Here is a 22,016-nt window from a genome sequence, read left to right on the forward strand (position 1 = left end):
CTTTATGGGGACCACTCATTCATCCATCCATCCATTTTCCAAACCGCTTACCCTTCTGGGTCGCGGGGGGTCCGGAGCCTATCCCAGAAGCCATGGGCACGAGGCAAGGAACAACCCAGGACGGGGGGGCCAGCCCACTCATTCATTTCTACGGGAAAAATGCTAATACAAACCATGACAACCTTAACCCTTTCCCAGCCCTAACCATAACCATACTGTAAGTAACCAAGCAAAATACAAGTATTTTTGCATTTTTAGTTTTTTCATTGCAGTCACAAATTTTTATTAAATTGAGTTTTCCATCATGGGCACCAGGAAACTGGTCCCCATAAGGGTGAAAAAAAAGCATGAATACAAAAGCTGGTGAAATTCTGTCTGTACTCCAGCTCATCTAGAAAAGCCCCCTTCAAATCTGAAAGTCGGAGTCTCTGTCAGAAACCTCGTGAAAGTCTATAAAACTGGAAAGAAGCTGGCGGTGGATGGACTCAGTGTGGACTTCTACGAGGACCAGATAACTTCATTTCTTGGACATAACGGAGCTGGGAAGACAACCACCATGTAAGTCAGTAGCGTGTCTGTAATGTTAGTCAGGAGTGTCTGTAATGTTAGTCAGGAGCGTGTCTGTAATGTTAGTCAGGAGTGTCTGTAATGTTAGTTAGGAGCGTGTCTGTAATGTTACTCCGGAGCGTGTCTGTAATGTTAGTCAGGAGCGTGTCTGTAATGTTACTCAGGGGCGTGTCTGTAATGTTAGTCAGATAAATCACCTTTTCCGTGAGACGTCTGCAGCCATTCTGACTTGTTCTGCAGTGTACTGTCGTATGTATTCCACTGACAGCAAATTCACATACTGTAAGAAACTGGAAAAATCAAGTGATTCTAATAACATAAAATGAGACCAAATGATTAACTAAGTGATAATTTTTTTAGTCAGACATCTGTATTGTAACAATTAACAAGTATCAGTTACCTTTTTCAATCTGTATTATTTTTATGTTTTTAACGTATTTGTGTTTTGAACCATTTGTTTGGGAACAAGTTTGCACTTTGAAACGCCTGAAAAGTAAACTGCTAACAGGTGTTTACATGGAGCAAATGAGTACAAGCTGCTTAATTATCTCGTATAATCGTATTTCTGTTTGGTCTGTTTTGCCACCTTTTTCTGGCATGAAGTACAGTGTGTCAGGGAGAGAACCAGGTAAATTACTTTGCACCTGTTTGGCAATAAGTATGAAACGCTCGCTATTTATAACGTGCTCCTGTAGATTTTGAGAATGAAGCCCCTTGACAGGATGAAAAGGAGAGGAATGAGGAATGTCATGAATACATGCGAGTGACTGAGATGATTCCCTAATAATGAGACAAGTGCTTTCGGGATGGAAGCGTGGTTGGCTACTGCTGAGCATTCGATACGGCGTAATAGGGTCAAGCGCAACTTCCATTTTTAGCAAAAAGCTGCAGTAGCAGAAAAATTAGTAGGTTAAAGATGGTTCAGGTCATTACCTTCAGGGTGGAACAGACCATTTCCTGATGCCCCAGAATGGAAGAAGCCATTAGCTGATGCCCCGTTATACATCAGGATAGGATATTACCTGCTTCACGGTGACCTGTCTGAATGGTATGGGCTATTACCTGACCTGACAGTGAGACATTGTATATGGGGGGGGGGGGGGGGGGGGGCAGGCGACAGCGAGTGTTTTCTTTTACGTGAACAACACGGTCCTGTTCTTAATACAGCTGGTATTCCCCCAGACCAACAACACATAGAGACACAACTGAAGAATTAGCTGAAAAGAATTATTTAATAAGGAGACTCAAACTGTTTGTGATAAACTGTGAAACGTTCTCAAAACACAAGTAGTTGTTTTCACAGTAAGTGACTGATTACTGTAAATTAATCAAAGCTTGTAGTTTCCTTCATCTGTCTGAGAGCCTCTGTCCGCCTCCATTCTTGCTGCCTCTGTAAGACTAAGACTGCCTCTCTCGCTTGCTTACAAGATCAGCTTCATATATCTGCTCTTGATACCATGAACAGCAGTTATCAGGGGCAGTACTAAACAGCTGAATATAATTTCACATAGTTGCATTAATTTATGAGGCTTATTTTCGAATTATTCACAGAATACCAATTTTACCTTTATATTATACAAATGTAGGTCTACATATAGCAGATCTTTTCCTAGATTTCTTCATATATTGCAGTCAAAATAGCACTTCAGTTCCATTCTTGTAGTTTTCTGTAATTTTCTGCAATATTGCTACTAGTTTCTAAAACTTGCATCCTTTCCTTGGGTGTACTCCTTACATGGTGCATTTTGCATACCTGTTATTTTTTTTTCTGAAATCTAGCTATATATATATTTTTTTTATCTTTGCTCCCATTTATAGTGTGATAACCAAGCTGGTCAGCTGGTGCTAAAATGAAAATTGGGGAAGCTTTTATGTGAAATATGCTAAGCGTGACTATTACATGCTGGCAGTTAACTCTGTCGAAGTTCCAAGATCACTATGTCAGCAGTGTTAATGTCCCTGCTAGCTGTTTGCAGTGCCTGCCCGCTCCGGTTGTCCTCTGCTCAGAATATATCTGTTATTTTCAAGCATTTCCCTGTATCCTCCTTCAGTATATTTTTCTTTTTATTTCTTGGCTCCTCTGCACCACCTCCCTCCTTTGTCCTTTTGCTGTTGCCGTCCCTCTTTCCATACTGTACATGTTTCTGCGCTGATCTAGCTACCAGATAAGTTCATAGGTGTTCCATGTAATTAAGGGCCATTCTAGGCAAACTCGGGCCGCACCACTTGGTAGGGGCCGCTCGTTTACTCCCCCGAATTACCGAGAATGGTTGCGATCTCTCATCTCTAGCCGGCCGCATGGCTCAGCAAGGCACTTTCAAAAACATGATATTGTTAGCCCACAGTAATCAGCCTGAAATGTTACCGACCCACCGAGACATCTCCCCAACACTCCCGATTACCACTGCGCCATTTCTGATGGGAATCATACAACCGTAATGCAGTTGAGGCGGAAAAACTCCACTTTATGTGGAGTTTCAGGCAGGTTTGATGACTTACACAGTTTGATGTAATGATGTGATTATGCCCAATCATATCTTATTCGCTGTACTGATGCAGTGCTGTTGCTATATATGGAGCCAAGGAAATCTTTTATTCAGGCTAAAAGCAGGTGCAGTGCTTTGTTGGAGTGATTCTGGTACAGATAAGGTGAAGGCAGCACAATGTGACCAAGAGTACTAGCAGCAAGTTCCCATTCCAGATGCATCTTCTTCTGCTTCCTGCGTATAGCCTGCCAGTACGAGGGGGATATTTTTAAGAATAGCGATACACATTTATCACTTCATAATTATGTATGTCAGTAACAGTCCTGTTTCATATCGTTCTGTTGTCAATTTCAGATCTATCTTGACCGGACTTTTTGCACCAACGTCCGGAACAGCTTTAATAAACGGGAAGGACATTCGCACGGATATGGATGCCATCAGAAAGCACCTAGGAATGTGCCCTCAGCACAATGTGCTGTTCAAAGAGTAGGTGATTTATGGTGCCAGCTATCTGTTCGATGAGTAGGTGTGATGTGGTGCACGTTATCTGTTCCGTGATTATGTGTGTTGTACTGCCAGTGATCTGTTCATTGATTAGCTGCATTGCAGAACCATTTTGTTATTTGTTCAGAAGGTAGGTCCTGTAATATCCTCTGTGCTTAAGCACTGCCTCAATATCACTGAAAGGTCAAAATTACACCGTTGAGTCAGATCTTGGGTCCAGATATAGAATTTGTGATGCATTAAAGTGTCAATAAATATGCACTTATTTTTTCTGCCTAACATTAGCCCAAATATGAAGTACCGTACTAAAGAGCTTAGACCTGTTAGAAACCGGCCATTAGGCTCTCAGTCAGCTCTGCTGAAGCTGGCTATTCTTTGTTATGTGTTCAATCACCAGCCTGACCGTAGAAGAGCACATCTATTTCTACGCACGGCTCAAAGGCAGGAGCGCGAGCGAGGTGACGGCCGAGATGGAGCAGATGATCAAGGACGTCGGACTGCCAGACAAACGCAAAGACCTGGCCAAAAATCTGTCAGGTGAACACCAATCATATGCGGTCGTCTTTCTTTTCATTTTGTTTCTTTTTGACAAAATTAGCCTCGACTCCACCCCCCTGCCGGACACCTAATCTCCTGCAAGGAAAACACAACGGATACGTTGGGGCCCCGTGCCTGACTGTAACGTAGGAGACATGGTTTATAAGGCCCAGTTTCGGCACAGCTGGTGGGCTCCTGGTCAGGATAGTGCCGTCAGGCTCTCAGTTAAATAACAGCATCTCTGAGCTTTAAAATTATTGTTACCTGTGGGTTTTCACTAAAGTGTTGGCTAATGGAAGACATCTGAGGATCTAATTCTGAACATTCCATGTTCTCCCACAGTCCTATGGTTAGGTGAATTCGTGTCTCCAAATCGCTCTTTTTGTGAAAATGTGGGTTTCTGTCCTGCAGTAGACTGGCATCCAGTCCAGAGTGTGCTGTGTTTGCTGGGATTGACCCTAGGGTACAGTAACCCTGTACTGGATAAACAGTTTTTTTAAATGAATGGAAATATATCTAAAGAAGCATTAGATATGGATATGGAAACTTCAAAGTTTATTTATTACAAATAACTGCCAATGCATTCTGCTACTTTGATGCAGTATATACAGTATATGCATATTTTTTCATTTAAATGTTTATAGTGAATGCTTATGTGTTTGTATGTCGGTACGTTACAGTTTGAAAGCAAACGTTAGCATTGTCAGGAAAGTTAAGAATTAATGAACAATGACGACAATGGGGTGATGTTTGTTTTCTCAGGGGGGATGCAGAGGAAGCTATCGGTGGCCATCGCTTTTGTGGGCGGATCCAACATTGTCATCCTGGATGAACCCACGGCAGGCGTGGACCCCTACGCTCGTAGGGGAATATGGGAGCTGTTGCTGAAGTACAAATCAGGTACCTTCTGACACATCCTGGTCCTCTGGTGTTCTCATCAAAGTCTTCCTGGGGCTTTAGAAAGGTATCCCTGTTCTCCATCAGCGCCCGCGTATTAATTATTCAGCAACGAGAGCATTTTCATTCTTTGTCCACGTTACTTTTTAATGAGCGTTCACAGAGTAAAACGATGTCGTCTTTTCAATCTTGGCTCTTATGTAGCCTTACATCAAAAGGATACGATGAGAAAGGCTTTGTCATACAAAGGCCTGGATGACACTAGCAGAAATGTGGCTTTCGCAGACGTTACTGCATGAGCTCATCTTCAGAAATTTTATTGTCTGTCACTTTGTTGATCGTAATTTGATTTCCCTGTGTCATTGTCAAAGGATGAACATGGGTCATTATTATGATATATCTTTCAAAGGTGTCTCTTTGGTTAATGTTCCCCACTTGGCTTTCATTCTCCCTGAGCCAACAGTCATTAGCTTTTGACTCTGATAGGCTTCTCCCTCTATCCTGAGTTTTTATCTTGAGTACCCGTCTTCCTGAATAACGGCCTAGCAGACTGAGCCTGTCTGCATCTCCGGAACAGCCCAACAAATGATAGCTTGTCGACGATGAACGTCTGGTAGGGCTCTTAAGTTATGTTATATGCAAGTCCTTTGTCATCCATCATTTAATTCATTTTAACACTGGGAAGGGGCTGAAATAAGACCTGAAACTGTTTCCGATTTGGGCACAAGTAGGGATTTTGTTTGAGAAACGTCAACGACACGGCCGATAACTGTAATTGTGTTTTTGGCAATAAGCTTTCAGTTTTAACATTTCTTTTCAGTTAATGGAACTGCACCAAGAGAAGAAATAAATAAAATGAATATATATAATATATATATTTTTTTTATTTATTTTTTTTTTTTCTCTTTGGCAAAGTATTTATATCATTAGAGCAAGAAAAGAGGACATTCTCATCATTATCTAATATTGTCCTTTTCTTTGTACAATTAACAAAAACAAAGTATTTATGAAAATGACATCATCCCTGATAATACCCAACAAAAATCCCTCTTACTGGATGCTGCATCCACATCCCTGGGTAATATGCTCCATAAGCTTCAAGGAGCTTAGAAGTAACATGACATGCTGAGAGTGACACTTTATAATCTGTAAATATTTCAAGCGTGTCGTTGCACTAAAATGATTGGCTATAGAGATAATGGCTTCGGATGATCAAAACATTGCCGGAAAAATAAGTTCTCGCTTTGCGTGGGGAGGTGTCAGCATGTTCTAATCAGCTTCTTAAGATTCTGGCCTAAGGTGTATTCCCCTGGCTTTCTTGACGTGATATTTTATTAGCAAATTAACAACTTTGGACAGGTGCTTATCATCCCACCTTCTAACAAGGTTGTGTCTGTTTCCTTCGCACGCGTTCAGCTAGCCTGCTCTCAGAATGCCATTACATATAGATCATGCTGTTTCATTTGATTGCTCTGGTTGATGTGTCTCTCTCTTCACTGGAGGGAGGCTGCGCTTTACAGTAGGTGAATGTGCCATTATTAATGCTCAAAATGGTTTGTATATAACCCTGTGTGGTGACAAAGTCTAAAGATACATTATGTATTATGTTGACTTATGATGGAAAGATCCCATTAGGTCCCATTAACTTTTAGAACCCGACAAACGCAAAATGTGCTGATTTTCGTGCCCCATAAGGTCCCAGACTTGTAACGCTGGATACTGTTGGTATAACGCACATACATGAATCACATATTATTGTAATCAAGAGAGTACAAATTTTTGTAATCCTGTACAAAATAAGGCATATATCTGAAATTTTTACACCAAAAATCACCCCTAATAATTCATAAAACATCAATATTATTCACATTAGATGGAAAACAAAATGCATATTCGCTTCCACAAAGATCTACATGCTACCCTTCTGGGAAAAAAATATTTATTTAATTATTTATTTATTATTAGCCTATAAATCAAGGGATAGAAAAATTGGAGTTTTGCTAGAAATCCCAACAAAATGTAGCATTCTATTCGTCAGGATGACAATTACTTGATATTTTTTGTAATTGTAATCGAATTCCGTCAAAACAGCTGAAATAGAATGAACCATCGTGTAATTGAAACACCTCCCACATGTAAACACAATGATGTGGCACAGTGCTGACGATTAGTTTAATTCTCAAATTTCACTTTACGAATTTATGTATATATAGGTGGAAAAACAATAGTGATAAACATTCAGCCATCATATTTCATTCTGTTTATCAAGCGCTTCAAAAACTAGGCGACGCTTTTTTTAATTTCAATCACTTTCAGATGTTATAAAGTAATGATAATAATTAGATATATTATATACGATATATGTATGTGTGTGTATGTGTGTGTGTTTGTATAAAACCATGCATTGCTGTCTATCAGGTAACTTCAACAAGTTACCAAATGGATGGAAAATCAAACATACAGTATTCATATCCACCTGGCACTTACCATGTATTCCTTCACAATACTAAGCCGTTGAAAGGTCCCCAATGAAACCCCAGCATTCCCGCATCATAGAGACTCTAATCTCAACATTTATAAGATTATATTTGTAGTGCCCGCAAATTTTTTATATTACATGAGACTAAAATATTAGATGAGACTAAAAATTGAGAAATTTCAATAGGTAGTTGAGAAATGTCAGTAAGTGATTTTTCCTGATAAAACGGATGATATCAAGACTGTTTCAGCATTTACACACCTCAGCTGACTCGTGTACCTGCCATGTACTGTAACATGCTTAAAATGGAAGGGAGAGAAAATGCTCAGAAATGGGTAGGATCGAAAGGGCTAAATACTGATGCTGTATTATGCCTAGGAAATTTCCTTTGTACTGTAAGAGAATACTAGATAAGTGGTTTGCGAGATGGATGCATGGATACTTTGCGCTACTCGTGTTTGCAGTTGTCACAAACCAGTACGGCTCCCTGTAATTGTGATTGTCTGGTAGATGTAGAGTTTTTTCTCAAAAATGCCTTTTTCACACAACACTGTTTTAACACTAAAATCTCATAATAATCCAGAAACAGATATTTGAAGTTTTAATAATTATAATTATTATTGTTAAATAATCATAATTTTATAAATAATTCATGAGCCAAACATACAAAATCAGATTGGACCGCCATGCTGTGATTAATCTAACTATACAAATCCATCCATCCATCCATCATTTTCTGAAGCCAGTTGTCCTATGCAGGGTTGGTCCTATGCAAGACAGGGATGCAACCCATCGCAGGCTATGAATGCAACTAATCAAAATATAGAATAAGTATATAATGTTTAACGTATATTATGTAAATGAAGAGTTGGATGAAGTGGCCGGGGAGAGGGAAGTCTGGGTTTCCCTACTTAGACTTCTGCCCCCGCGACCTGACCTCCGATAAGCGGTGGATGGATGGATGGATGGATGGATGAGGATGTTGCTATTTACAGTTTAATGTATATTTAATTGTATTGTGGCGTCACGCATCGTTGGTAGGATTAGATGAATAGATTAGTGGCACCAGTGGGATTTGAAAAACCCAAGAGCTTTTTCTTTGTTTATTTTAAGGATGCTGACGATTTAGATTTTAAAAAAAAAAAAGGATTTTTTTTCAGTCTTAAGAATTGTTGCTCAGGGCAATGTAATTCTTGAAGCTGACCTCCTAGGCAGCATCGCAGTAAATATCAACAGAACAGTAAATGGATCTGACTTGTTTGGAGAACACAGACAGCATTCATTTTACGTGGCTCCTCTCCTCCGCGCTCCGAAAGATGTTTTCCGGCAGTTTAATGTCGCGTCCAGCCGCCGTTTGGAACGCCGTGCACATACGGGGTCAGGCGGGACCCGGATTAGCGAGGTATGCGGCGCCATACCTGAGGTTCGCTCTCTGTGTTCTGCTCGGAGAGCCAGCAGAAGGCAGGTGACGTCGACTGTTAGAGTAGCATTAATGGGGGCAGGAAAATTTATTCAGTGCCTCTGTGCCCTGACCTTTCAGAGAGGGAAGAAAAAATACACGGAAAGCCTGCTGTGATTAATCTCCAAGTTCATAACGTTATTCTTGATCGTTCAGCCATGTCACCCTTCTCTGTAGGCCTCACCCCCTGCTCTATTATTTACGAAGATGCTGCCACTAATGGTCTGCCTTATCTCCACACCGCTTGTATTCAAGAGCATGTTCGAAAACGGTGCTCTCTGGATGCCGGTAAAGCGGTTTAAAATTTGAGAACTGCAGTAAATACCCTGTCCCTCTTCAGGCGGTAAACCTTAACTCTTATGTATTAGGAGTTCATCATTTTTTTCAGAGCAGATGGATGGGCCAATCAGACGCAATTGTCGGCTGTGGTCAGTTTTATAATATTACCCAATTTTCACTTCATTGTTAGAATATCCTTCTGTCATTTCTGTCTTTTCAGTATTTCTCTGAATGCAAAGGATAATATCCCATCAATGATATATAAATTGCCCAATAAATGACGCTACATTTATTTTAGATGTGTTTGTATCATACATATTGCAAAAGCTGCATGTGCAGATTTTCAGCGTGTCGGCATTATCGTAGCGGGCGTCAGTGGTTCAGCAGCTGCGGAGATGTTGGTCAGTAATTTCCCTAATCTTATTCCAGCAGTGAAGTATCCGGTAGCATTACTGCCTGCGTATAATAAACCATACATTTAATCTATAGCCTTTCCTGAAATTGTAAGTATATACACTTGACATAAAAGAAACATGTATGCTTGTGCGTGTGTGTGTATTGGTCCTAACTCTCGGAAAGGTGTTTAATCCATATTAATTCAGGCTTGTCTATTCTTCCTGTACAGGCAGCTGTAGAAAACCTGCCCAGTTATGGATACATGACAGATATGTAGCTAGCAGGGGTGACTGTGCTTTCACTCGATTCCCCCACTCTCTTGATTTTTCTTATTACATATAAAATAACGCTCACATTGGAGACAGCTCTAGGAGTGTGGTGCCAGGCTGCATTGACCCGGATTGTCTCTTTGATTTGCCTCCTACCTTGCATGTATGCAGATATATAGGCACCCTGTCTGATGACTTATAGAAAAATGTTTTAATTTACTGTAATGTAACTACATACATAATAATATAATTTGCATATTATATATTATGAATTATATTTATTATATTTGAAATGCTTTGGTCTCGTCAGCTAGCTTAACTAACGCTACATTAGCTGTAGGGTTGCCAACTCTCGCGCTTTCTGACTCTTGCGCTCACAGACGGAATCTATATTATTCCATTATTTAACGATAGTTAGCTACTGTACATCGAAAGCACCGGGGTAGCTTGCAAGTCCTACAGACTATTTACAAGGTAATAAAACTGTCACATACATGTAAATGCGTGTGCGTGTGTGTGCAGACTCGTCTCGAATTGAAACTCTCACACCAATCAGCTGACCAAATTTGGCAACCCTGTCGCTAGCTGACTAGCTGGTGGGTTACTGGAGTTTACCTGGCGTTTTTTTCCTTATTTTTCTGGTTCCCCTTGATCTGACCTCTCCCCATCACACTGGGAAGTGCAGCCCCAGTTTCGTGGCGACAGTCACCGGTTAACGGCAGAACATCCCGCGGAGAGAGCGTGCCGCAGAGTCAGAGCCTCGAGTAGCTTTCGAGTAGCAGGTCGTGGCAGCAGCTGCGTGGCAGAGATTGCTCAAATAAAGGAGATGCAGAAAAGGCTCTGGACTTCACATTAGGGCGACGTGTGGGGCCGGAGTTAAGGTCGGATCTAGTGACCTGAGGGGAGCACGCGGCTGATTGGCCCTCGCCGGGGAATTGAGAGCCTCCTTTTGCTCCCCCTCCACCCAGCATACATCGGATTTTCCAGATAAAAACCACCAGAGACTTATTGCACTTATGGATAATTCACTCAGCAGACATTCTTACCCAGCTATATATGGCCCAAGCAGGAGGGGTGCGCGGCCTGACAGACACACGCCTGCACTCGATATGTGTCTGGAAAAAGCCCCCCACCTCCCACCATGGTAATGTGAGCTAGAGAAAGACGCCTGCAAAAGTAAAACATGGTAGTTCTGGCATAACTGCTTTTCACATAGATCTAAGGGGGTGGGCGGGTGGATTGGCGGCATGGTCCTCTTCTGTAATACAGTTTCAGCGGTGGAGCCGTCAACAGTGAATATTTGCTGACTTCAGCGGGACTCTCCAGCTGAATGAAATTACCGTCTCCTTCACACCCGCTTTCATCATTCTGTTGGGGAAGAAATCTCAATCCCCTGGCTGGTGATATCATTGACCACAGAACGCTTCTGAACACCGAACACAAAAGTCATGTCCACTTTTTAATAATAAAGTAAGCTATTTGTTTGTATTAAATTATTTGCTTTAATTGTTGTGACTGTTCAAAACTGCATTCATAATCATGCTCCAGAAGTTACCCTGGTCCATAGTTGGCAAATCTAGACAAGGAGATAGTGAAGTGACCGCCATACAGAGTGACTACACACCCATCGCATGAATGTGATGAAGGAATATTTGCTAAATAGCTGTCGTTGTACGGTAACCATGATGCGGGACTGAACCTGATTCCTCTACGGCTTCGGGGCTTCGAGATCGGATTTGCTTACATGTCCTTTTGTGGTAGAGCTGATAGCATCATTGGATTAATGGTGTACGATGCGCTTTCTGGCATCACATTTCTCAAGCCTCTTCAAGCCATTAATGGAATATGCATGGAGACATCAAGGGCCTATTTAGGCAAAATAAGGCACCGTATGACTGTAATGATGCCTCTTTCTCTTCCTCTATGCGTCTCCCTGAGTAAGAACCAATCAGGCTTCTGAGCATGCCCAAACAACGCCGGCTTGTCGGCAACAATTTTCTGATGGCTCTGTAAGACGAATCCGGGAGTGGCGGCCAGGATGTGGCATGGCGTGTCACATGTCCAGACAAATGGATCTTCTGTCTGGGGTAGCTGGGACCACAGTGCTTAAGGACATAATCCAATTGTTTGTTGATGTCCCAGCAGTGGCCCTGCTGTTGGTTGCTTTAGTACTGGGGTTTGGTCTGGTTCGGTTTCCAAGGAAGTAAAATTTTGGGTGAAATTATAAAGCGTGTGGAAGTGTCAGATAAGCCATTGAGATCTTAATAGCCAGCAGTATAAATGGGTAATAATATACAGTGTTCATTAAACTCATAGTACAGTAGGAAATTATACTCTGTATTCTCTGATAGTAATTATAATTTGTAGTAAGTATAATTATAAACTCTGATAGTAATCTGATAGCTGATAGTATTCTGGTAGTAACGCATACTTAAACAATAGTGTTACCCTTGATGCCTGCAATACTATTTTCTTATTTACTCTCCTACTTCCTACATCATAAAATGGAACTGATATAAAAACTGTGAGATGGGAATGTGCATAAATTAGCAGGTTTTGCACAGAGAGAAAAGTGCTCCTTTTCGTGGAGATTTCATTGGTGACAGCTGATGATGTTAATGTAATTTCCTTCAGCGTTTCAACCAACACCTGTTTCCCCCCCTAAGCAGTTTCGAAGCTGAGAGCATCCTGCATGGGACCATGTGCGGCTTACTTAATATCACCATCTTTGCCGTACAGTCGCATGAAGGGCTGGCGTGGCATTTTAGTGGATGGTGATTGAGCAGAACCGTTTCCTAAATGGGTGGACCACAGTGCTTCAAAACGCAGCACCAGTCTTTTCATGTCGTCTCTTTGTTTCACTCATCCTCACGATCAGCTGACCCACCGGCCACTTCTGACCCTGTCGTTTCTGTGGCTTCCGGCAGGACGCACCATCATCCTCTCGACGCACCACATGGACGAGGCCGATATCCTGGGGGATCGGATCGCCATCATCTCCCATGGGCGACTCTGCTGCTGCGGCTCCTCGCTCTTCCTCAAGAAGTGCTTCGGCAGCGGGTACTATCTCACACTGGTTAGGGCCGGCCAGAAGAGCATGTCCACAAAGCGCCAGGATCTCCCTCAGAGTCAGGTGGAACAGGTAACTGGGCTCTTAGATGGGTTAGGGGCTTGGTCTGTAGTGTGGTTTCTAGTTTGTGTGATTGAGTAAGTATGTGGGTAACACATTCACACTGTTGTACCGGTGTGAGAGTAGCACATTTTGTAGTGTTTGAGAGGTCCAGTCTATGTTGTAGGTGTGTGTTGAGTCTGTAGTGTAGATATGTGTATCAATGGGTTGATTCTGTGTTTGTGGTTTGTGGTCTACGTATGTCTGTACTGTAACAGATCTGTGGAGAATTTTTATAGGTGTGTGCATAACAGGCTGATATACTGTATTCTAGTTGTATGTGTAATGGGTTGATTTGTTCTAGATGTGTGCATCACTGGTTGATGTTGTGTTCTCAGTGTATGTATAAACAGGTTGAATTTGTGATCCACAGTAGGTTTGTGATCTGGGTGTGTGCTTTTGGGATTCTTTGGTTTTGCCGATTAAGGTCACTTTGTGTTAATTCCTCAATCAAGCAAATAATCTAGTATAATGTGTCTGTAGATTCCCTCCAGCTTGTTTCAGGAAATCCCATGATTATTTATTTGCACACATCACTCTTGCATGTGTTTTGCGGTTGGTTTAAATTAGTGACGGTCATAAACAGCAGGAATGCGGCTTCGCCTACAGCACCATCCCGTTTTGGTGTCTCGCAGCAGAGGCCCACTGCTCCGTTACTGGGTCTTGCTGCCGTCGGATGCCGGCTGTTATTAGGGATGCATTTCATCTAGCACCTCAGAGGGCATCTCGCCCCTAATTGTAGTCAATACCAGCAAATGGCAGACAGTGCAAATAATTAGCTGAAATGACGTGCCGCTGAGCTGCGCGTGGGGCCCCACGTGGCACGGTCGCGCGGCGCTGCTTCTCGGGGCCGCGGGCGCATCCCATGCGCGGCACCTCCTTTCACAAGACGCTGGCTCGCGGCTGGAATTAAGGAGTACAGACGCTGTGCCTACCAGGAGATTTGGCGGCCACGCTTGACCGGTTTAACCCAGTAACAATAAATGTAGAGCGTGGCATTTCCTGTTCTTACTGACGCGCGTCTCGCTTTAGGGGACAAAAACACACTGAGGATTATGGGAGTGCTTAACAGCCATGAGTGGCTTGACTCGTATGGGGTGGGGAGGGGAATATTTATCAGCAGCTGACGACGGCTCTGCACTCCTGAAATAATAATTCAGATAAAAGCTTCCTAATGCATAAACAATTAAAACTTTAAATGACTGTAAATAATTAAAAATCGAATTGTTGCAGTGAGATAAAAATTACACAAGCTGTCACACCCTCTGAAACGTTGCACCAGTCTTTCTGTGTAGCCAAACAGTGTCATTTATCATATTGTGTTATTGGGCTATTAATCGTAATTAATATATGGACATAATTAGTAGGTACAATAAATCCCAGCACTACATCAGTCATTCCATTTTATTTTACTACAATGTGCTATTAGCAAGTCACCCCCCGACATCTCCTGCCAATCACAGGATGCTTTTGTGGCAACTGGTAGCAACAAAAAACTGGCTTCCTAATACAAATTTCTAAGTGATTAGTCATAAAAATTTACAAGAGGCTGAAGGAGCAGATATTCCTTTGCTACGAGGAACCACTCGCTACGCATGAAAGTGATGTTTGATTGTAATTTTTTTTTTTTTTTGTGGACAGTTTAATCAACCTGTCTGTCACGTTTGGATAAATCAGGTTCAACAATCACCCCCATTCATCTCTGTCCCGCCATTCGACCACCAAGCTCATGAGAGTGGGGAGATAATTATATTTATCTGAAATCTAATACAAGGGCAAATGACGACAAGTTGCATGTAATCTGTTTTTTCGACTATCCCGATATTGCTTCCCTGCCTTCTCCCTGACAGAAGATCAACCGAGCCCAGGGCAGCAGCATAGATGAGGGCATCGGGAATCCAAAGTCGATCAGCTCGTGCCTCACAGGTACGGCCCGTCCCGCTTCAGGAGGTGACCATTTGGCCTCCGGAGCGCTCCATACACGCCCCCCTCCCCCCAAAAATCCTGGCAACAGCAAAGACACCCCTGTTGCCTAATTTCATCAGAGCACGTTAGTGTCCATGCCTGGTTTAACATCTGTAATTATCTATGATAGGCTAAAATCAATAGTCTAGGATATGCTTTCCTGAACAGTGCCCAGAAAGATTAGAACTGAAATGTTGCATGAGTATAGATGAGGGTAAATCTATTTACTGATCTCAGGGGATCCAGCCAGCATGAGCTGGACAGACTGCCTAGTTATTACGATCAATCACTGTAATTGTTGTATCTCCACTGAAACATATTAAGAAAGGACACCAAAAAGTAGTACTGGGCACAGTTCATTACAAGCTGGCCCATGGTGAACAGATTGAGCTTTGATTAGCAGACAAATGTATGCATTGTGTCCTGCTGAAGCCTGTAATGAACATACTGTGTTTTCACTACGCCGTCTCGTCAAGCGAGAGAGACGTTATGTGCTGAAATGGCACTTGGGGCTTTGTTTGCATCCTGTCCAGATGACATTCCGGAGCAGTCCAAACACGAGAATTTCATCTGCGTGTGGTGATATTTCGGGGAAAATTCACATGAGAAATGTTAGTTTGTCATATGGAACGCTAATAAATAAAATACACAAAGCCCCCTTTTACCACAGACAAATGTCATGCAAATTTTACATTAGTCTTTTTTAATAATTTAGAAGGACTCAGTTTGCCATCATTGCCCTGTAAACCTCGTTAAGATTTGTTTTGTGGCAGTAAAGAACATTTCAGCAACACTTTTTAAATTTATAAACACATTCATAATGAATTATAATGCACTCATAAAGCATTATAGACATGGCTATAAATATTTATAAAAAGGCATAGCACATTATAGCCATGTGTATTATGTGCATTATGACTGCGTTATGAAGCTCTATAGACCTATAATGCACTATAGATACCTTTATCCTTCATGCTTATATCGTCCATTGTAATGCATTATAAAGGTATATACAGTGCATTATAGATGATAGCTTCATACAGTGAAGCATTCATAATTCATAATAAATATGGCTATAACGTGTTATGCCTTTTGATAAAAAATTATGACTGTGTTTATAATGCTTAATGAATGCATTATTACCAATGAATGTTTTGTTAAATTACTAAAATCATGGTCTTAAATAAAGTGTTACCAATTCTTCTTTTTTGAAATGACAATATTTATACAACAGCGGAGAAAATTGACACAAAAGCAACGCATGTTTTGCCTGAATCTTTGTCCTTTACAGGCATGTGGAGAAACTCATTTTCCCCTGTATACACCCCTGTCCCCTACCAGGAGAGGCACCTGGTGTGAGCACCATCACCCTCCTACTGCAGAAGCACATCCCAGCAGCTATCCTATTGGAGTGCATTGGACAGGAAGTGACCTACATCTTGCCCTACGCGGCGGCCCACGATGGCACTATCGGCCCACTGCTCAAGGAGCTCGACCTGGAGATGACTGCCCTTGGTGTGACCAGTTATGGGATCTCCGACACCACACTGGAGGAGGTAACAGACTCATCTGCCCCCCTTCCAATTTATCAACCTCACTGGGGTGACAAGTAATGTGCATTCAGGCAAACAGGTCTAGCAAGCAATATAAACAATGTTCAGCAGTCATGAAGCCCAAATTCATCGATTTGTGTTTTTATTACTTGACATTCAAATATGAAATTGTAGGACTGTTTCACAGCAGCCTTATTAAATAGTGCTGTACTCATTGCCAAGGAAATGGCTTTTTGGTTACACAATAGTTCATTATATATTTTTTTAATTTAATCTTAGTTGGAAAGTAAACCCGTCTTTTTTATTTTATGCAAAATTCAGTAAGTCATTATCTGTGAAATGACAATTTTTTCTTTTGTAATCATTGCTATGGTAAGCTTTTCAAATATTAGTATACCTATGAGGAATGTGTGTAATTCATTTATTGTGTAGAAGATATCGTCAGTGCTGGTTAAGTGTTGTATGGATAAAGAATTCTCGTAGTTCAGTATCACTAGTGTGAAACGAAGCCTGCCGCAGATGTACGGGCTGAACAGCATGAGAGTCTGCTGCTGTTTTCAGAAACATCTGTTGTTGATCCTACTCCATTTAGCTCCCACTTGCACATTTTTGGCTTAGTGCTTTATTTTTATTGCCATTCCTCTTATTTATTTCATCTCTTTACAGATTTTCCTAAAAGTGGCTGAAGAAACAGGAGTAGATGTAGAGTTAGCAGGTATTAAATTTGCCGAGGTCTTCCTTGTCTTCGAATGAGTCCGGCATGTCGATTGTGGTTATTCATGAAGGGGAAATAACTATCTAAATGTCAGAGTTAGAAACCATGTTAGTCTGCATGTTTAGAATGCGAATGAAAGCACGTTGGTTGCATGTAAGTGGTTGCATGCATCACATGGGACCTACCATGTGAGAGATTGGTGTATGGTAATTCAGCTCTAAGGTCAAATCCAAAGGCATTAGACTAGAATGTCATTCATTTTAAAGTTGCAGTAAGGATGCTTGTTATCATTTACTACTGCATATTTCAGCAAAAAGCATTTTCTTGTAAAGTTTATAGATGTGCTAGTATTTATGCATTTTAGTTCTATTGAGATATATATGTATTTTTCCAAGTACAGTTTGTATTATCCCTAAATGACGCTGTAAATTGGATTTTACCTTTGTTTCAGATGAAAAGGGTCCATTCCTTAGGGACTGGAAGAGAAGCTCAAGAGAATCCAGACGTCACAGTATAGCCAACGCCAGAGAGTCAGCAGAGACTGTTGCCAGACCAGGTGCTAATTTATGGCTGTCCTGCTGTTTTTTCATGGAATGACATTTCTGGTGAATTACGCTGATAGCAAACCCCGGCGTTTTTTTTTGTTTGTTTGTTTCGGCAGCTCTTCCTTCTGCCGTGTGCGGCGCTGACACAGAGGTGAAAGAGAAGTTTGCGAACAGAGTCGAAGGTACGAAAGTCAAACTGGCGTCTCGCCGAGCCTCTCGTCCCTACGATGCCATCGATCGTCCCGTCAGTCATTTTAGGTGGCAGTGAGTCATGACATGAGGATCGGAAATGGCCACAAGTTTGTTGTCCATGAGGGAGTGGCCCTGTTTTGCGCAGCCTTGATATGTTATGTATTGAAAACACGTGTTCTCACCTGTGGGAGGCGGGGCCCAGCGAATACTTCAAATTACACTTCAAACAGCAGATTTCGTCTTTAATGTGCTCTGGCAAATTAAAAACACCTGATACATCTGGAACACCGTCTTACATATTCTGCACAATTTCTGTAATCTTCTGGAAGGTTTGCTCTTCTCGTTTTATGGTGATTCACAGTAGCGCTTTGAGTCAGACCCAGTAGGTCTTTTGATCTGTTAATAAATATATCACATCTTCCTACTACATTATTAACAGCAGATCTGGAGGGGAAAGGGGATTAAAGAAGGAAACCCTTCCGGAAGTGTTTTCTGAGGCGTGTTCTGTGCCTTCCAGACTCGACGAGCGTGGCCAGCGCCGACGGGAAGGGATCCTACGCCGTCACCGGAGGGGAGCTGATACGGCGGCAGTTTCTGGCGCTCTTCATCAAACGGTTCCACCACGCCCGGCGGAGCCGCAAGGGCCTTGTGGCACAGGTACTGGCGCCGGGGGCAGGCGGGTAGCAACACCGGGACATTTAGGGCTTTGGTGCTGACAGGTGAGCTTCCTGTAATAACAGCAAAGGAGACTGACATCTGTATGGATTTTCACAGCGCAGAGCGAGCAGGAGGAGGCAGGCAAACCCGGCCTGCTGATATCGTGCCTAATATCACAATCAAAACAACGAAGATCGGGTCCGGACTCTGATAGCTTTCATTGTTTCATTGGAGCTGCCCCCACGGATTCTGCACAAACGTTTGGATATTTTGATTGCTTTGCTTTGCATTGTCTGCAAAAACGACGGCGCCTATCATCTGAAAAGGCAGAGTGTGTTTTTTTCCTGCCCATTATTAAATATTTCATTCCGAATGCATATCATCAGGTCCCTTGTTAAGTAGTTTCCTCTGTGTTTCTTAGACGTCCATTCTGTCCTTTCATTCGGTGACCCAATAACGTTTCTCATTCCTGTCATCGAGTGCAAATTCTCGGTGCACATCGGCTCTGCATGCGATGCTCGTGCAGAATGAATTAGCATCTCCTTTGCAGCATTGAATGTCTTATTTGAAGGCTTAAGGCACCCCCCCCCACACACACACACACACACACACACAAACACACTCACGCACACACACTCACACAACCCCAAATGCTGTCAAGTGAAGTGGAGCCTGGTCTGCATACTTTATAAGCTGCACTGCCTACTATTATACTCATTTTAATCATAAGTAACAAAGTTGCTCATGGCCTCTGTATGTATGATACATACATAATGGTCAGTTCCTTCCATCACATTCGGCCCCTTTGAGTCACTCATGTAATTTGGCTTAATTGTGTGGATCTGCAATGGCCAATATTTTACAATATATGTACGATGCTGGTGGAGTAATCACGGAGTAGCTGCAAGATGTACTCATGCCACCTTCTAACTGCATAAAAAGAATTATGCAGCTTCAGCGATAGTAACAACTAAGAGTCTTGATAGTAACTGTTACAAGTGCTTAATGGTGACCATATTATTCTCATAGCAATATTGTGATGGTTCAAATTTTATAGTCTCTTGACCTGGATTTATAAGTGAGTAGTTTTAGTAACATAATACCATCACATTAAGCAACATGCCACCCCGTATTTATACAATATAAACCTCAGTTCACAAAGATAAAGTAAGTTCCATAATCCATAACATCATCCATAATGGCTTTTTCAGTGCTGGGGCGTGACAAGCCTGGAGCCTCATCAAGCCCTTGATGATGAGGCCAGAGTGCTGAACCCCTGAGCCATTTTAAGTCTCTTCTATTCTCCGCGTGATGTGTGGGTTTCCTCTCACATTCCAGATGGGCTAAGTGCTGAATGTAAATTTACTACTTTATGTGTCCTGTGATGGACTCAGAGCTGGAAAGTTCAGGTTCAAAATCCAAAAAAATCCAGACCAAGATTTTGCATCAACTAACCAGTTCAGTACAAAGAGTCACATTCACAGAGTGTGCAACTGGTTGGTTGGAACGAAATCTTAGTTCTGGACATGAACATGGACTGGCATCCCCTCCAGGGTGTACGCCAGCTCTGCTGCCAGGGATAGACTTCTGGGCCGCTGAGCTGGTTAGAAGATGCATGAACTTGTCTTCCTGTTTGTGTATGGCGGTCATTGAATAGATGATTGATTGAATGAGTACTTACGTTTATTTTGGGATCTAATACTTTACCACCAGTAATGTTCCCAGCTCTAGCTGCAGACACAAGGTAATTCCCCCCAAGACGTATCGCTGTGGCTGCTGGGATGGCACAGGGCATTTCTGCCGCCCGAAGCAGGCCTCCTGTCATCGTGTGACTCCGCGGTGGCATGCTAATCTCTTTAAACAGTGCCGTGGGAGAATGCAAAGCAGATTAGAGCGGCAAAGTCACTCTGGCTTATTTACAGAGAGAAGTTTGGTTCGAACTTTGGCGCGGCGAGCGCACATATGCACGTGGGCCCCAGGGACTGACTTCGGCGCCCTCTCTCCTGGGACGCAGGTGCAATGGCACCGCCCCCTTCCCACATCACAACGCATGTTTTTGTCCTGATGCGGGAAACAGCACCAATATCAATTTTTAACTTTCCCCGGTGTTCCTGTGTCTAGCGCCCCACTGTGTCCGAGGGCGAACACCGCCTTCCCCCTCCAAGCCGATGCGCTCCGCCGAGCACACCCCCACACCCAAGACGCAGGGTGGTGCTTGCTTGGAGCGAAAGCGGGGGCTTCGGGTGGAAGATGAGCCTGACATATGATTCAGACAAAATACAGAGGAAATGCGTAAAAACAAATGGTACCTCCTCAGGACCAGTTATTGCATCTCTAGCTAGTCCCAAATTTAAAAGTTGTATTATTGTGATGTGTTACTTTTTTCTCGGCCTGTACTTCCTGGGGTAACAGGACACATTTATTTACTCTTGCTAAATCTGTAATGAGTTCCATACACCGGCCCTTCTCTGGTGCCACCGAGATGCAGAGTTTCTCCAAAAGGGGCCGGAGGGGAGCCCAGCATAACAGAGAAGTGTGACCCTCCAGGGCAGAGTTCAATACCAAGCCTGCACCTCCTTGTAGGGGTTTGGGAGGGTCACACTCACAACATGAGCGGAGTGATTTGGGCAAGGGGCACGTGTGTCTTTATAATGTGAAATTAGCTTGTTTATCGCATGCTTGCACTTCTCACCATAATTTTAAGCTCTAAACATAAATTACCTACAGACATTGATATCTGATCCATTCGTTATTAGTGTAAAAAGGTGTGAATCGAGAAATAATGTAACGCCCAAGCCAACTGGAACCAACCGTAAGCCTTATATTTATAACAAACTCACATCCTGCTTGGGAGAGGAACCTAATCCATATGACATGTCATTTGAGGATAAAATCACTTACATACATTTCTCTCTGTTGCCGTGAGAGTAAATGACTTGCAGAATTATCCTGCAAAGTAGCGTTTTGACATGGAATAAATTACGGTGCAGGGAATTCTGGGAACTTCTTGAATGATGTTTGGGGGGGGGGTAACCTGCTGTCGCCGTCATAATTATGTGCCCATTTGAAATGAATCCTAGGAACTACGATTTAGATTTTGCTGCAAAACAGCACTTGCGCTAATCATATGCATTGCTGTGTAATTATTTTGCTTTGTTGAAGGCCGTACAATTGCATGCAGATTAGCTTCTGTAGGTAAGAATACTTGTGAAATCATCCAGCGGTCGTCTGAAATCACAAGTCTGCATTGTTGTTTGTGCTCTAATTGCAGTTTAATTAATGCAGCCACGCAGTATTAAACTTCAGGATGTCTGAAACTTTGGATGGATTTGCAAATAAACCATGTC

The 22,016-nt window shown here is 42.4% G+C and overlaps 1 protein-coding gene across 2 annotated transcripts in view; it reads left to right on the plus strand.

Moving 5' to 3' along the window:
• Positions 1-22,016, plus strand: part of LOC125705061 (phospholipid-transporting ATPase ABCA1-like) — a 164,932-nt gene that overhangs the window by 61,230 nt on the left and 81,686 nt on the right. For both annotated transcript variants that reach the window (XM_048971386.1, XM_048971387.1), the window contains exons 19-29: positions 387-558; positions 3,408-3,539; positions 3,955-4,094; positions 4,857-4,994; positions 12,801-13,015; positions 14,893-14,968; positions 16,349-16,563; positions 17,227-17,275; positions 17,727-17,831; positions 17,937-18,002; positions 18,530-18,669. In XM_048971386.1, coding sequence (XP_048827343.1) covers positions 387-558; positions 3,408-3,539; positions 3,955-4,094; positions 4,857-4,994; positions 12,801-13,015; positions 14,893-14,968; positions 16,349-16,563; positions 17,227-17,275; positions 17,727-17,831; positions 17,937-18,002; positions 18,530-18,669 — 1,448 coding nt within the window. The remainder of the gene's footprint in view (positions 1-386; positions 559-3,407; positions 3,540-3,954; positions 4,095-4,856; positions 4,995-12,800; positions 13,016-14,892; positions 14,969-16,348; positions 16,564-17,226; positions 17,276-17,726; positions 17,832-17,936; positions 18,003-18,529; positions 18,670-22,016) is intronic.

This window comes from Brienomyrus brachyistius, chromosome 12 (genome assembly GCF_023856365.1).
Source record: "Brienomyrus brachyistius isolate T26 chromosome 12, BBRACH_0.4, whole genome shotgun sequence".
In the NCBI taxonomy this organism is placed as follows: Eukaryota; Metazoa; Chordata; class Actinopteri; order Osteoglossiformes; family Mormyridae; genus Brienomyrus; species Brienomyrus brachyistius.